General features: G+C 41.9%; 1 protein-coding gene across 1 annotated transcript in view; it reads left to right on the top strand.

Annotated features, from left to right (window-relative positions):
- Nucleotides 1-17,236, top strand: part of Sptssb (serine palmitoyltransferase small subunit B) — a 30,457-nt gene extending 13,221 nt beyond the window's left edge. The window contains exons 2-3 of the mRNA XM_036191533.1: nucleotides 1,274-1,367; nucleotides 16,492-17,236. Of these exons, the coding sequence (XP_036047426.1) occupies nucleotides 16,520-16,750 (231 nt within the window). The 5' untranslated portion in view covers nucleotides 1,274-1,367; nucleotides 16,492-16,519 and the 3' untranslated portion in view covers nucleotides 16,751-17,236. The remainder of the gene's footprint in view (nucleotides 1-1,273; nucleotides 1,368-16,491) is intronic.
- Nucleotides 17,237-17,668: the final 432 nt, after the last annotated feature.

Below are 17,668 nucleotides of genomic sequence, written 5' to 3'. Positions count from 1 at the left end.
CATCTTAAATCCTGCCTCCCGGTTCATGGCAGTCTGGGGAAGGCATATTAAGCAATCCCATTTTCCTACCGGCACCTTCAGTATCTCACCAAGACACCCCATTCCCCTTTATTTTTTATGTATTTGTGCTTACTTCGCATGCTAGGCAAGTTCTCTGTCACTACCCATCCCTCCAACCCCGCCCTCCTGCTTTACATAGCTTTTACAGTCAATTGTTTTTCTGGGATTCACCTCAGGCAAACAATAAAGTGGTTGGTTCTAAACCTTCTCTGTGACCGACCGTGTGTAGTGTCATTTAGAACACCAGTCCTTTTGAGACTGCTAACTCCTTCCTCTCTGGAGATTTTCCAAACCGTGAGGATGTGCTCAGCTGACTGGCATAGCCTTTTCTAAGAGCTAGAAGAAGAGTACCGTGGTTTGAACAGGAATGGCCCCCAAAGGGAGTGGCACTATTAGGAGGTGTGGCCTGGGTGCAGGAAGTGCATCGCTGCAGGGAGGGGGGGGGTCTTTTTCTCAAGCGTCAGTGAATGTGACAGTCAGTAGACTTCCTGATACCTTGGAGTCAAGACGTAGGATTCCCAACTACTCCAGCACCATGCCTGCATGCACACCACCATGCTTCCCGCCATGACGATAATGGATTGAACCTCTGACACCATAAGTGAGCCATCCAAATTAAACGTTTTTTTATGAGTTGTTGTGGTCATGGTGTCTCTCAGAAACAATAAAAGCTCTACCCAAGATAAAGAGCTACAGCCCCTTTTACTCAACTGTGGCATTATACTTGGCAGATATATAAGAATATTCAATTACTTATCACACACAGTCTATCATCATGCCTAAGGTCAAATTTTTAAACTCAAAGATTATCCTAATTTCTTTTTCCTCTCCCCATCCCCCATATTAATATACTATTTGAAAACAAGAAACATCCCCTGTTTGGGGAAAAAAAAAAAAAAGTTGCCCAGAAATCCAATCCTAGAAACAGGGTAAGAGTAGGCTACTTCAGTGAAAGTTGAGGCAAGGATCTTATATCCTCAACCAGTTCTCAGGACACATTGCAAAGTCATCAGCCAGCATCATACTCTTAAACTCTGATTTCCCCCCAAAATAAATTTTAAAATAATGTTAGCATGTTCCTTGCTTCTTCACAGTATACCCTAGGCTTTGTGGAAGAGAGTCTGAATGGTTAAGTGACATTTCACAGGGGACAGGATTGTTGTAAAGTTTGATGGCATCTTTGGCTTAATTTCACTGAAATCTTTATTCACAGATGAAGAAATAAAGCCCAGAGAAGAGAGGTCATCTACACCAGATCATTCAGAAGAGAGGCACATCTGTGCATCAGCCTGGACCCTCCTGTTCAGGTGAGTTCCTCTGTTCGTATCTTGAACTTCTAGAAATCTTTTAGAAATGTGACCCTTCTCATGGTCACATTATGTCTTTACTAAAATGAAATCCCAGTTCTCTGTCAAGCAACCAGCAAACATTTACAGCATATGGAATATTGTATTGACAATGGAGATGAGGCAAAGGAGGAAACTGGCAATTAGCTTTATTTTATCTCAAAACAGTGTGATTCTTGGCTTAAAGACTTAGAGGAACCATTGAGGTGTCTACTGAAAAATGTTCCATCTGTGCACATTTGCATAAATTGCAAGGGTTACATAACTGCCACCTTCCCCAACCTTTGACTGTAGGTTACAATCCCCTGGCCTAGAAAAAGCCCATAGCAGGATAAATGCCAAAAGCGCAGTAGCGGAGCACCAGCTCCTGCCTTATTTATGGGTCTCTGGTTGAGGACTGCTTCTGTTTCAGTATCCTTCATCTTTAATTTATATGATGCAGCAGTTTATCCTGGAAGGCCTTTGGTATGAGAGGAATGTTTTTAATAAACATTTAGTTATCCAGGTGGGATAAATTCATATAACAAATACAGAAAAATGAAGACATTGCCTTCCAAGATAAAAATAGTCACAAAGTGAGAATGGTTAGTGTTCACAGAAGGGCACACATCTTATTTTGTTTTAAAATTATTACTACTCTTTATTAAGAAAAAAAGGAAACCTAGCCTGCCTGCCCCTATTCAAAATTATTATAAAAGCACTCATTAGCTCACAGGGAAGAGTACAGATGAGAGGTATCTATCCCTGTCTCCTGCAGACATCTGGAAGCCTCATGTCGTTTTCAGTCTGCAGCACTGTTTCAAGGATTTATAGTTCGAGAGTGGGGGCAGTAGCTTCTTTATTTCCATATACTTTAAGAAACTTTACAATTACCTCAAATTTATTGCCAGTGAGTCTTGGTCTCTCCAGTTGAGAGCATCCTTTTTGGACATTCAGATAGCATCAGTTGCTGTAGGAGGCAGCGTGCTGTGACACAGCACCCCAGGTGGAATCCCATGATCAGTGCCAGCTTGACTCCCAAATAAGCAAGACACAGACTCCAGAGCCTTGGTTTCTTCATCTCGTAAAGTGAGCCGATGTGTGTGAAGGATTTCACACGGCGCTCTGCATGTGTAATGATGCGCTCACAGAGGGCAGTCAGTCTTGAGCTTGCTGGGGCCTTTTATCTCTATTGTGGTAGCCACATGGGAATCAAATAAAAATTCTGAACAACCATCTCCCTAAAAGTAATTTCTAGGTTAGAAACTGGGAAAAGTCACCTGCTCAGCCTAAAAGGTAGTGCCAATTTCTCTCATTTCTTATCTAGTCTTTAGAACCCAGTGTATTATAAAGTATCCTTTATATACTAGTATATAGAGTAGTTATTCTATTAGCTAATACAGTTTAACCTTTCCCAAGTATTGCTGTAAGCACTCATTCCTTCTGATCTTCCCCGCAGAAATGGGCATGGAGCTCTGTCTCCATTCCTGTCCCCCAGCTGAGAAAACTGGAGGAAGGAGTGTTTAAGTTACTCAGTGACTCACTCAGGGCTGCAGTTCACCCCAGAACTCACCCATGCAGTCACCCCAGCATTCAGCAGCCTCTCCCAGCCCCACTCACAGTCAATGTATTCATCCCTGTAAAGAAAACTGAAGGCCAAATCCAGCCATAACCCACACACTGACACTTAGAGATGCTGCCTCTGCTTGGAGAAGGGAATTGCATATGACGAGATTCCGCTGTCCTCAAGGACATCTGTATTTGTTCCTGGGAGTGCTCTAACAGCAAATCACCATAGGTGTGGTGGCTTCTGCCAAAAGAAATGTATCTACTGATAGTGCTGGAGGTAAAAGTCTGCAATGAAGGTGTTGGCAGGGACATGCCACCTGCCACCTGCCACCTGCCTTCCCCAGCCACCCACAAACATACACTCTAAATACACACACACACACACACACACAGTAGGAGCTTGAGGGGTAATACATTTGATAACAGGCATCTGGATGGCTTCCACTTGACTATTACAAATAATGCTGTCACACACATAGCTGTACTTTTAATTATTTTTTGGAGAAACTTCTAATAACTTTGAAGATACTTGGTTTTGTCGTTGTGTTCATGTTTTACTCCTAAAATCAACTTGGCAGCCTTTGGCAGTCATAGCGCAGAAGTGAAGTCAGTTGGAAGCTACATACTCTCCTTTCTGTCACTCTAGAGTAACAGGGATGTATTTTCAATGAAACAATAATAAAGAGTACACCCCCCAAGAAACGCATAGCTAGGCCTGGCCTTAGATGCCCATCTCTCCACTGCAGGACTTCCCAAAATACGCAGAGACACTGCCCTGTTTCTAGATGAGTAAATGAGGAGACACCAGAAGAGAAACACAGCATGTCATCCCCATACCATTATAAACCATCTTTCTATCCATTCCCATATTTATGTACTTTCCCCTCTTCATGGTTTTGAAGTAAATAACTTCTGTTAGTCACACAACACTGAATTTAAAGAATCTCTGAATTGTATATGCCCTAAATTGCAGTGAATATGTTCACTAAAGTTGAATTCCAATTTTTTCCTCTTGGTCACAAGTCCTTCACTCATAAACTCATCTGCTGTCTGAGTTGTTCCCTTAAGAACAAGACAAATAAAAGAACGACTTCAAAATTAGTTGTTCAGTGTACACCGTATTGCCCAATGGTGTCAGCTGGTAATTGGGCTGGTGGAGCATGTCTTGAGTATCCCACTTTTGTTCGGATTAATAAAATTAGACACACTGGAGTTGGTGGAGCCACAAACCACTCTGTACCAAACTACTGTATTGTTGCTGACTACCAGTAACTCATTGCTAAGTACAAGGTTACACAATGCAATTAGTGTAACTCAGTTGCCTAAAAGCGATGTCTGTGTTCACTTACCATGCTTGCTTCTTCCTCTCCCATCATGAATGCATAAGGAAAATCCATTAATTGCTCTATGGTCATTTACTCTTTTCCCTTGCCTTTCATGCACCACAAACTCCTAGGTTTTTTCACAGCCTCCACTAAATACTCAGGTTTATAGTCTGATTTTCAATACCCACTCGGTTGTCAGCTTGGGAGACTAGCTGCTGATGGAAACTTGGCAGGTATTCTAGTATGGAAAGGAAGTTCCCAGGGAGATATTAGGAAAGATTGAAACTTTCTGTAGTGCACAGAAGACAATAGAAACCAATAAACCAGCCAAGCTTTATTTCCACACAGATATGGTATGAGGTTGTGCCATTCATTATAAAGATGTAAACCGTGTCTGTGTCTCTGGGGATACAAGAAATGACATGCTGCAGAGCTGAGGAGATGGCTCAGTGGGTAAAGTGCTTGCTGGGTAAGAACGAGGGATTAAGTGTTAGCATTCAGACTTCCCCCTTGGGGACCTGGCCAATATGCAAGGTCCTGACAACGTCATTGCTATATGATTCCTCTGCACAGGTTCAAAGTCCCCTCATAGAAGGTGGGGCTCACCCTCCTTCTCTCTCTTCTTCTTTTCTCAGCTCCTGCCCACTCTCTCCCTCTTTCTGTCTGTCTGTCTGTCTGTCTCTATCTCTCTGTCTCTCTGTCTCTCTCTGTCTCTCTCTCTGTCTCTCTCTGTCTCTCTCTCTCTCTCTCTCTCTCTCTCTCTCTCTCTGTGTGTGTGTGTGTGTGTCTTTCCCTCTCTTTCTTTCTCTCCCCACAAGAATGCTCTGCACCCCCTTTCCCTTTCTCCTCCCCCCCACTAATAAAACTCTCCACATGTGTGCTGTCTTCTGTGGGGCCCTTCTCCAGCCATTTTTAAAATACAACACTAAGTTCCAATCCCTAGAATCCACAGAAAAGTCTAGATACTGTAGCATATGTTTAAGGGAGGTGGGGCAGCGACAGGTGCGTCCCAAGAGTTTGTTGACTGGCCAGCCAATCTAATCAAAATGGTGAACCCCAGGTTCAGTAAGAGACCTTGTCTAAAAACAATGGAACAAGATACTTAACACTGACCTGGCCTCAAAACACACACACAGACACAGACACAGACATAGACACACACACACACACACACACACACACACGTACGCACACACACATGAAAAAAAGAAAAGAAATTACATTCAGCATCTCTGTGAATTGAACTCAAGGGAAGAAGCAGCTTGTGATCTGGCCCCCGTCTCAAGAACAAAAATGCCAAGTTATGCTTTGCTCAGCAGACACAAGAAAATGAGGTGGCCCTGCCCAGGGCACATCTGAATGTCATTCAAAAATTAGAATGTCTTTCTAGGGGAAGTTCGGCACAATGGCCACATAGATACATTGGTTGATTGGTTTTGACTGCACTAGGCAATTCAATTATTATGCAAGAATAATACCTGGAGTTTCCTCCTATAAAATACACAAACCACTCCACTATGAAGTAAGCAGAATACTCCACCAAGACTTTCTGAGTCTATAATTTAGCAAAATCATGCAAACAGTTTACGGTTATGTGACTACAAGTAACAGCACACACTGCTTTACTATTACTTACACTCCATCACTAAGTCAAGTTTAGAAGAAACTATCAAGTATCACCTTTTTCTACATAAACAACCTGTGACACCAGGAGCTTTGGGGCCATTCTCAGGGATATGAATTAAGACAGACAGAAAGACAGACAGGAAAGAAAGGGACCTGAAAAGGAAAATGGAAAGAAAAAAAGAATCAAAGGAAAAGAATGGGGAAGAGGAGGAGAAGAAGGAGGAGGAGGAGGAGGAGAGGGGGAAGGGGAAGGAGAGGAGGAGGAAGAGGAAGGGGTAGAGGGCTGAAGTAAAATCTGACTCTCTAGGTGTTCCCAGCCTGGAGTATTTCCTTATTGGAACCACTTTTCTATTAATCTCAAATTTTTGGTCACCTAGAACAAGCACTTGTAAAAGGCATTTTTTTGTGAAATTTAAATCCACTTCACAGGTTTTCCTTACTGCTTCGTGGAGCCTGCAAACTTTTAACATTATGAGAAACTACAAATGCATTTGTGCTTTTTATTTGTGTGTGTGTGTGTGTGTGTGTGTGTGTTTAAATAGCTCTCTCCTTCATATTCTTCAAAAGGACAGATGGTACAAATTTGCAGGGAACAGTTTGTCTAAAGTCATTGTCTCAAGCAGATCATGGGAATTCCTAAGCACCTCTTTTGGGCCCACATCTTCCTGGGGAAATAACAATACTTAGATTTACTTGGGAAGCACGTCCAAGAATGTCTTCTGCTCTCAATAACCACATAGTTCATCAGTCCTCCAGCCAATTATCTTCCCAGCCAGGTCCTGGGGATGACGAGGTGAATGTCACATACCCCTTGTATTTTAAAGGAAACAAACAAACTAACCTACTGAGAAAACAGATTGCATGTGACTAATTATAGTGAGAGAGTGCTAAAACATTAGTGCAGTGGCTAACATATAGAAGAAAGCAATGTGTGTTCCTTGAAAGAGAAGGTTCTTATGAGACTGTTCAATACAAAGAAGGCTAAAGGAACTAGGTCATGAAAGCAAATTGGATTTTGTCTGGCAGAGACGAGGCATCAAAGAATGGGAAACAAAAGAATACAGCTTGAAATATTAATACTTTGAAGTCAGTGTCTCTTACCATGAGAATTCAGAGATGACTCCAGAGAAGTGGAGCAATCAAGCCATGCAGGAGTGTGAATGAGTCTTTTATTTCTCAGGAAAGGAAGAGCCACTCACTGGAGGGTTTCAAACAGAGTCTGTAAGTTTTCGAAGTTAATATTAGAAACAGAATGAAAAATATAAAGCAGAAAAAGGACACGTTGGTAAGCTGTCGGAGTCATCTAAGAAAAGTATCTGGAGCTTCCACAGCACTGTCTGTGAGACTCGCATGCAATGACAGAATGATCTACACCCTTGCTGATCAATATTCTCTACATCCACCCTGTTCAATACGGCAGCCACCTCTGTATGTGACGACTGGAAGCCAAGAGTTCAAATGTCCGTGTAGGACTAGTGGCTGGCCTGCTGACAACATAGGAACATCTGAAATGGGGTGGCAGGGCACTGTTGGGGAAGCAGCCCAGTTCGTAGAGTGCCCTGGCATCTATTCTCAGTACAATATAAACTGAACATGATTGTACACACCTGTAATCCCACTTGGGGAAATAGTGGTAAGAGATCAAGAGTTCAAGGTCATCTTTGGCTACATAAATTAGTTGAAGGCCAGCCTGTGTTACATGAGACCTAGCCGCAAGTAAAATTTTAAAAATTAATAATTAAAAAGAAACAAGTTAGCACAGGAGTTAAGGGTTTGTTGTTATTGTTGGTTTTGTTTTTTTTTTCCTTGTTTTGTTAAGAAATCTATTCGGTGGAACTGAAGGTATGACTCACTTGTTTAGCATTCATGGAGCCAAGAGGTTGGTCCCTACTTTATCTAGGGATGGTTTATTCTTTCATATGTGTTTCTGACTACCCTGGACCACAATGTAAACTGTTCAATTTCTCTATTGTTCTTAGGAATGCCAGCACTTCATAGAACAATATTGTTTTTATATCCTCATTTTTAGTTACATCACTTTTTAGAGTAACCGTTTTTATCTATGATGAAAGAATTACTTTGAACAGTTTTCCAGAAAGGAAGAACAGTATAAGCAAAGTCACCCAGAGGGTTACCCAATTGTGTAGGCACGGTATCATTCACCTGTAACCCGGAACTCAGACTTGAGCACCACAGGTTTGAGGACAGCCTGGGTGGCACAGCAAGAGTATCTCACAAGGGAACCCATAGCAACAAGAAGATAAACTGGTGGCTAGAGAGATGGCTCAGTGGTCTAGAACACCTGCTGCTCTCCCAGAGGACCTGGGTTCAATTACCAGCTCCAACATGGGAATCACAACTGTCTGCAACTCCAGTCTCAGGGGATTTGATGGCCTCTCCTGACTTCCTTGGGCACAGCACACATATGGAGCATAGACAGGCATGCAGGCAAAACATTCATACACATAGAATAAATACACAACTTTTTAAGCAGTTCACTGATTATTATTTTTCCTTGGAATTTTTATTGTTGTTGTTTGTTTGTTTTTTGTTTTTCGAGACAGGGTTTCTCTGTGTAGCTTTGCGCCTTTCCTAGAACTCACTGTAGACCAGGCTGGCCTCGAACTCACAGAGATCCGCCTGGCTCTGCCTCCCGAGTGCTGGGATTAAATGCAGGTGCCACCACTGCCCGGCTTCCTTGGAAATTTTTAAATGGACTTTATACTTTTTGTAACAAGATTTTTGATTTGCATAGAAACCAAGAAGGCAGTACAGAGGTCCCATGAACCTTTTGTCTTGTTTACCTTACTAAAATCTCACATAGGTATGACATATTCATTGTAATTAATGGAACAATATTGGTATACCATTGAGAAAAATCCTTACTTTATTCATATTTTCTTCATTCTTATACCTACTGTTCCCTTTCTGACCCAGAAGTCTATCTGGGGTATCACATCACAATTAGTCATCATGTCACAGTAAGCTCTTGGCTGTGACCATTTTGTACACTTCGCTTGGTTTTTTTTTGTTGTTGTTTTTGTTTTTTGTCAATTTTAAGAGGTTTGAGGAAAACTAGTTGTGTCTCTTGCAGCGTGCCCCCATGTAGTAGAGTTTGCCTAATGTTTTGTTCAATTGTCTGACTTATGAGTCATTGAGAAGATGACTACAGAGATGAAGCACCATTGTCTCGGCATTGTGTCACAGACACCCACTGTCGCCATTAGCTTCTGCTGGTGTTGAGTTTGACCAGTCATCGTACCCACTGTGAATCACTCGCTCCCCGACCTCTCCTTTCGGTAGTGTGCCATTTGGAAGGAAAGCATTGCACTCCTAATTCGTCTAGAAAATGAGTCACTTAAAGGAAGGCTTATGCTTGAGCGAGTCACGCTGGGCCCTTTGAAAGGAAGCTACTGAACACAGGCTCGGTTGACTTAAATACAGCATCTTTTTCTCTGCCACAGGCCAGATGCTTTTAACACTCCTCAGATCTCAGGTTCTGAATATGGAGCATGTGTGTACTCAAACACACTTGAGCACACAGACACACCTGAGTGCACACACATGCATACACACACACACACACACACACACACACACACACACACACACGCACACTGAATGGCTCCTATAGATTTCCAAAATGAGTCAGGAAGGAGTTAGTCAGAATCAACTGGGGCCCATTGGACCTTTCAGTCCTTGATTCTGAGGTTCAAAGAGGGAATGGAGTTCAAAACACATTAGCTTTTAACTAAGAGGACAGTTAAGTTTTAGAAAAGGAAATTCCTTATTCAAGGGGCCTTTCGATGTTCATTTCGATGTCCTGTTTCGCGAATGTCACAGTCCCAAACCACCTGGGAATTATCTTCGGTTGCCCTTGCCTAACTCCCTACTACTCCCATTCTCCAGAATTAAAAACAACAATACAGATCTCCTCAGCGAGCCCAGCCACTCCTAGCTGCCCCTCTCACAGCATCCTCTTCCTGACTCAAATGCACAGGCTCACGTCAGGACATGCCTTTTTATGATTGCCACATGTAGTCACTTACTCACTTTCTTATCTACTTAAGCCACAATGAAGTCCCATCCTTGACTGATGTGGGTCACAGGTGTCGGTCTTCTCCCTTTGTTTGGGAGAAGAAACTTTTATCCCTTTCCCACTGCCCATAAATCTAGTGTGCAATCTTCGCCTGCGGGCTCAAAAGCCATGGCATTGAGAAATAGAAAATGACAACTCATGCTCCATTCAATTACACAATAGCCTCTTGGAGACATCTAAGCCACTGATACTTTTCCACTGTCCTGGTGACCCTTTTCATTCACTAGATTCAGGTTAGGATGTAATGTTTCCCCCTGCTTCCCAAATCTCACACAAACCTCCTTAACCTGGCAAAGCACCATGTTGGGGTTTTCAACCATTCCAAGGTGCACATTACAAATAAGAACCTTAGATTTTACCAATTCCCAGCAAGACTTGTAAGAAAAGTACATTGAAACCTTTGGTTGCCAGACAAGAATCTGAACTGCAGACTGCCAGGGAAATTTCTTATGTGAGAGGTGAATGGGGTCTGGGGAAATGGAGTGGTGCTGAGGCCAGGTAACTTCACAGGGTCCCCTTGTCTTTTCTGGGCAGTGGGCATGTTAGCATACACTACTACAGTGGTCCTCCACAAAGGAGACCTTATCATGTATTTAAAATAGTGGCTCAGAGAATGCTTTTCCTGTGAGCTTCTATTCCTTCAGGTAGTAGTCCTGACCTTCATCCCAAGCTCCCTTCTTACAGGGAACCTCGGCTGCCTTGCTTCACCAAGGCCTCTTGAGAAGCATAATCATAGAAATACAGGGTTTTAAAGAAGCTTTGTCCTACCCTTCACTTGAGAGCATGTCTTGGCTCAGGCTGTGGACTGGGGTTTTCCTTCCTCTCAGGTCTCAAGGCTGGGTAGTCCAAGGCTGAGTCTCCATTAGACACAGAGTCATGAGAGTCACGTCCAGGTTCACAGTGGCAATCATCCTACTATGTCTTCAACATAGCAGAAGGAACAAGGAAGTCTCTGAGGTCTCTCTTATAAGGGCACCATTCCCTGGGCTCTGAATTCATGACCTCATCACCTCCCAGAGCTCTTAACCTCCTGACACTGCCCTAACATCCAGTTTGTTGCAGGCAGCATCGCACAGTGGTAGAGTGGCCTCTGGGTACCCTAGAAGACAGGCCACAGTCCGGCTATACAGGTCCACTTGGCAATACACGGCCTATAGATATAAGTGGATTTAAAAGTCAAGTTTAGGAGAAACATTTTTTAAAAAATAAAAACAAAGAACTCTCCCTTTTTCCACTTATGAGCAGCCATCATTTTAAAAGTATATAACTAGAAACAAGGAGACTCATAGCAGGCTTGAATAAAGTGAACATCCCAAGTCCTTTATTCATTATCTCTAGGATATGGCATTTGGTATTTAAAGAAGTGACTATATTAATTTTGTATTTTATTGTAAACATTTAAAGATTGAAGACATTTACCCAAGGGGCTTGGGAGATGGCATAGTCAGCCAAGTACACGCCACATGAGCATAAGGACTGGAGTTCAGATCCCTTGTCTCCATATGGAAGCTAGGCATGGAAACACACAACTACAACCCCCAGGCTGAGCAAGCAGAGGTAAGCAGATCTCTGGAGCTCACTGGCCAGCCACCCTCACCAAATCAATGAGCTCCAGGTTTGGTGAGAGATCCTGTCTCAAAAAATAACATGGAGAACAACTTGAAAAAGCTACCCAACATCAGCCTCTGGCCATCACAACACACACACACACACACACACACACACACACACACACACACACACACACCAGAGGGGGCGGCTATCATCTAGTTCTAGGTGACTACAGATAACTAGTTTCCTAGTTTCACTGTATTTCTGTCATGTTTTTTCCAAAGTTCAGCATCTGTTCCAGCATCCTTCTTGGTACTTTTTCCACATGGCTCCAGCCTCCATCTAGTGCTCATTCCCAGTCCCTCATGAACTGAATGACTGCTACATTGTCCAAAAGAGCTTCTCCTTCTGGCCTGCAATGCCTTTTGGGAGGGAGTGTCCTTCTGAGGCCATTGCTATTCAGAAGCTACATAATTGTACTCACAATGAATTGGTTCAATGAATTAAGAACTCTCCAACCCATATGCCTCATCACTTTGTCTACAGTGGTGATGTGTTTTTTTTTCTAATTGTACATATTGTCTCATAGAAGATACAAAATGGTCTCACAAGAAAGGAGAAATAAATTACCTAAGTAAATCTTGAACCTAAAAGTAGTGCATATTCCACAAAAGATTGTATCAGATGGCTTTCCAATAATAACTAGCTCTCTCTTCTCACCTTCTCATAACAGGAAGTGGGGAACAAACAACCTTAAATTTTTCTTCTCATCAATAAATGAAAAGAAGAATCAAAGAATCAATGCCTTCTGTGAGCTAGCTGTTAGACCTTATGAAATTAAAAAGACAGATAATAAAAACACATTTGCCCGGGGCTGGAGAGATGACGAGGTGGTTAAGAGCATTTGCTGCTCTTGAGGAGGACCCAGGTTCCATTCTCAGCACCCATATCAAACAACTCACAACTACCTATAACTCTAACTTCAGGGCATTAGACACCTTCTGGCCTCCACATGCACATACACGAAAATAAGTAAATATATAAAAGCACTTTTCAAGGGTCCAAACTGGTGATTTAGAGGGCTGAAAAATGAGATGTGAAAACAGTCAACACATCTTAACATTTTGTTCTTAGTATGCAAGTGTATTTAAAATGTCCCCTTCCAAAGCATTGTGGCATTTATGGCCAAAGTGCCTGTCTTTGATGGAACATGTGCTCCTAGCCTTTTTATCTGTTATGTCTTTGACTAGTGGTTGACTTTCAGCAACTTTAAATAATGGATACCTATTCTCCCACAGTTTCCACAGCTTAGCCAGGTGCCTCTGGGTTTCTCAAAAGGCTGCCATACTTGTCTGCTAGGGCTGCCCAAGCAAGAAGTTAATTTTAAAGTAGAAAATATCAGCCAGGAGATTAATTAGTGCATTAAAGAAAACACACAATAATGAGAAGCAAAGTCAATGATATTCCTCAATGCAGTATTATCTCATCAATAAAACTGAAAAGAGTATTGCAAATTTTTATAAATCTTCAATACATAGTGGATCCTGAACAAGCAATAGCCATGGGAAGAGCAGAGGAATAGAGCTCCCAAAATGAGTGGTGTGCAAATCCATTTCACCTTGGTACTGTACCCTATGAGTTTATTCCCTCTTCCCTAACACTACAACCTCCCTCCAGTCAATAACCCCTAGGACCCTTGGAATCACAGGTTAAAGAAAAATAATTAGTGCCAGGTGGTGGTAATGCATGCCTTTAATCCCAGCACTTGAGAGGAAGAGGCTACACAGAGAAACCTCATCAAGAAAGAAAGAAAGAAAGAAAGAAAGAAAGAAAGAAAGAAAGAAAGAAAGGAAGGAAGGAAGGAAGGAAGGAAGGAAGGAAGGAAGGAAGGAAGGAAGGAAGAATGAATAAATGAATGAATTAGCCTATCCAACTCCATTCTCGAACTCCTGGCCTCATGCTGGTATAAGGCATAGCTCTAGCTGCTTTGGTTTTACACCGTTCTCCTTCCTGGACCCTTGACCTCCTCCCAAGCTCCCTCCCACCTCTCGCCTTTCCACTAGTCCTCTCCCTACCTCCCCATTCTCCTCCTCCATTTCCCTTTCAATCTATGTGGGCTTTAATCATCCCTCATCTTATCTTTTCCTTAGACTGTGTTCAGACTGGATCAGGTTTACAAAAGCTCCTTGAACACTAAATTTCCCCTTCAGGGCACGTAACATAGTTGATAATCGTGTATCCATTTGTCCTGTTTAAGATCTGTCTTTCCAACTAGTCTATGCTCCTTAAGGAGAACAAATGTGTCCGTCTTGGCCGTAAAGACATCACCTTTGTCCAGTACCACCTGGCACTAGATACCTAATAAATAGACCCCAGGCCCCTCCACCAGTTACCTGGCCCTACCTCACACTCTAAGTGATTACAGGGAAGCAACTGTAGACAGTTATGAATAAGATGTTTTAAGTTAAGTTGTTTAGCAGGATGGTCAGACCTCAAGTACTGATCCTCATCACTTGCATTGTTTCCATTCCTGGGAAATTTGGTTTCTGGGATAATCTTGCCCATTGAAATTGTCACTGTGCTGTGGTTTGCAGGCTTCCATCCCTTCTAAACCCCTTGTCAAACCTAATCTCCAGTGTAGCAGTCCTAAAAGGTTCAGTTAGGGACGGGTGAGTGGATAAAAGGGCTTGCTCCACAAGCCCGATGACCTCAGGTTGATCCCTGTAGAGCCAGATGCGATTGTGGCATCTAGAATCTCAACACTTCTATGGCAATATGGGGGATGCAGATAGGAGACTCCTGGAAGCTCACAAGCCAGCTAGCTCCACAGAAACAGCAGAGGCTGCCTGGAAAACAAGGTGAGTTGATTATGTAGGCTCCTCTCCTGAATGGCATTGAGGTTCTTTTTCTTTAATATCTTATGAGTTCTTGAAGAATTACATTTTTACTTTATTTTCATGCTTTGAATGTCAGTACCATGCTGTTTTTATTACTGTAGCTCTGCAGTATAATTTGGAATCTAGGGTATTGGTGCCTCCAGCAATTTCGTTGTTGCTGTGGATTGTTTTGCATATCCCAGGTCTTTTGTATTTCTGTATGAAATTTATGATTACTGTTTTCAATTTCTGTGGGGAACTGTGCTAGAGTTTTGATATGGAAAATACTGAACTTGTAAATTGGTAGGAAGGCAGATAACATTTTACAGTGTTAACCCTGCCAAGCTAGGCACGTGGGAAAATCTCTGTATCTTCTTCATTTTCTTTTTTCATTGTCTCAGGATTCCCTTTGCACAAGGTTTTCGTATACATGCGAAATTTATCCTCTCTCACACACAATGTGAATTGTAGGTTGCCATTGTTGTTGACGTCACTGTGACTCATACTGTTTTCCCTCGTTCTTTGTTGGTGATTTTGGCATAGGTATGAAGACCATTGACCTTTGAGGCCATTTCCTCTCCTGCTGCTCCGCTGAGTGTGTTTATCAGCAGTAGCCGTTTTCTGGTAGTCATTGGGGTCTTTTAGGCATACAGTCGTATCATCTGCAGACAAAGCTATGTTGACTTCTTCCTTTCCTATCTATATCTCCTTATTCTCCTTCACTTGTCTTATTGCTCTAGCTAAGAGTTCAAGTACTAGGGGTTGGGGATTTAGCTCAGTGGTAGAGCGCTTGCCTAGCAAGCATAAGGCCCTGGGTTCAATCCTCAGCTTAAAAAAAAAAAAAAAGAGTTCAAGTACTATGTTGAACAGGAAAGGAAAGAATGGACATCCTGTTTTGTTCTTGATTTTAGTGGGGATACTTTGGAAATACAATATTTAGGGTGATGTTGACTACAGGCTACCTGTAGATTGCCTTTACTATGTTGAGATCCATCTCATGTACCCCTTGTCTCATCAGGACTTTTATCATGAATGGATGTTAGATTTTGGCAGGAGTATCCCTTGGTCCATTCTGACTGTTATAATAAAGTACTGAAGACTAGCTAACATAAATTAAAAAATTTTCACAGTTCTGTTGTTGAGAAATCCAAGATGAAGGTGCTATCAGATTGGTGGCTTTTGAGGGTCTGTCTCCACATCCAAAATGGCACATGCCTTGAAGACCATTTCCTTACATGGCGGAAAGAATGGGAAGGCTAAGAGGCAGATCTGGGCTTCTCATTTGTCTTGGAGGTTCCCCCAAACTACCCACATCCCCAGTGATTCACTCAAAGGTCTCATGAGACTCAACATATATTTGTGATCAAAGTCTGGACATGTTACGTCAAAACTGTATACAACAGGATTGGTAGGGAATGAAGATACAGAGACATCTAGATCAGTCCATTTGAGGGCTTCTGAGGCTCTCTACCCTACCATTAAAACATGCAGTAATGTATCTACAGTCTGCAACTGACTGAAGTCCCAATGTGATATTTCAGTGTTAATTGTGGTACATGACCACTAGAAAACACCATGCTTCCTAGTTTGAATTTTGATCCTTTCCTGGCCTTTACTATATCATGCAATAATCTGGTGATGCTGGGCAACAGCAATGAGCCACAGCTTCCAGTCAGCCTTGGGATCACAAAGGCAAATAAATGGTACTCTACCATGTACAGCATGGCTAAGTCCTGATGTCCATGAGGCTAAGTGTGGTTTGTTTTTGTTTTTGTTTTCTTTAGAATATTTGAACTTCTACTGTGCTTTTGGGGATGTATTTCCATTATAAGTTGAAGAGTATCTATACATACAATATTTTTAAAGCCCCAGGAAACCTATTACAGGATAACACCCAAGGTTTATATTATGACTAGTGACATGGACACCCTTTGCCTGAAAACAACCAAAATTTAAGGCTTTGGGAATATTAATAGTAGGCATTTACTGTGTATTCCCAGAAGATTGTATGTTCTGTTTCTTATTTTATTTTTCTTCGGTGGTGTTATTTCCTTTAACAGGAAGACTTCTCACAGCTTGAGGAAAACCATGGATTTCAAGAGTGTGAAGGAGTATGTTGCCTGGCTCTACTATCAATACCAAATCATCAGCTGCTGTGCTGTCCTGGAGCCCTGGGAACAATCTATGTTCAATACCATCTTACTGACCATTGTTGCTATGGTAGTATACACTGCCTATGTCTTCATCCCCATCCACATCCGCCTGGCTTGGGAATTTTTCTCCAAAATATGTGGCTATCACAGTTCAGTTTCTAACTGATCTCATCAGAATTCTGTGAAATGGCATGATGTGTTGATGTTGCTTACATCTTGTTGACTTGGGGACCGCATCATTTTTCACCTCTGACCTGACCAGCACACTTTCTATGCACCGGCATCCTGCCTGGGGTCTGAGCTAGGTGTCCCCCCAGTTGCTTTTGTCCATGCAGCATTGTGTGCATCTGATGGTAGAAAATGCAATGACTTTACCCTATATCTCACATTCACTCAACTCAACTCCATGGCTGTAGATTTCTTTTGAAATCAGGATGCTTTCAAATAAAACTTTTCTGGAAAATAGGCTTATAGGAAACCTGACAGTCACATTTAAAATACTCTCTTCATATTATTCTATATTAAAAGATATGTTACAAAAAGTATTCTTCATAGGCTACTGTCAAAAGTACCCTGTTCTTGTTTACAATCTATTAAAATATGTGAGTAAAATAAACAAACCTTTAAAGTATTTTTTTCTGGTGAATAGCTAATACCTAAAATTCTTTTCTTCTTCTTTTTTAAAATTTTCATTCTCTTTGTTTTACCTAAAATTATTTTACTTCAAATGCAAAAGAATAGGTCAAAGATAATTATTTTCTTCTAGATATGGTTCAGGCATTGTTTCAAATGCCTCTGAAGTCTGGTTTTTATCATAGCTTTAAACGAATTCTGCTTTTAAATAAACGAGTAAATACTGCACTAGAGAACAATTTAAGTTTCAAAAGTAAATATAATCAAGGCAAATTCCGATCTTGTGACTTTTGAGCATGCCCTGCCTTGAACAACGCTGAAGGCAAGAGAGGAGAAACGGCTGTTTTCCTGAACCTTCACTAGGTGGAAGGAAAACCGCATGTCCTGGGCTACAGGAAGAAGCTAATAAATAGACTGGAAGTAATGGTCTACCAGCAGGAAGTCAACAGCC

The sequence above is a fragment of the Onychomys torridus genome, chromosome 6 (assembly GCF_903995425.1).
Source record: "Onychomys torridus chromosome 6, mOncTor1.1, whole genome shotgun sequence".
NCBI classification, from domain to species: Eukaryota; Metazoa; Chordata; class Mammalia; order Rodentia; family Cricetidae; genus Onychomys; species Onychomys torridus.
Note: the sequence above shows the minus strand (reverse complement) of the source record. Positions and strands in the feature narration are given on the sequence as shown.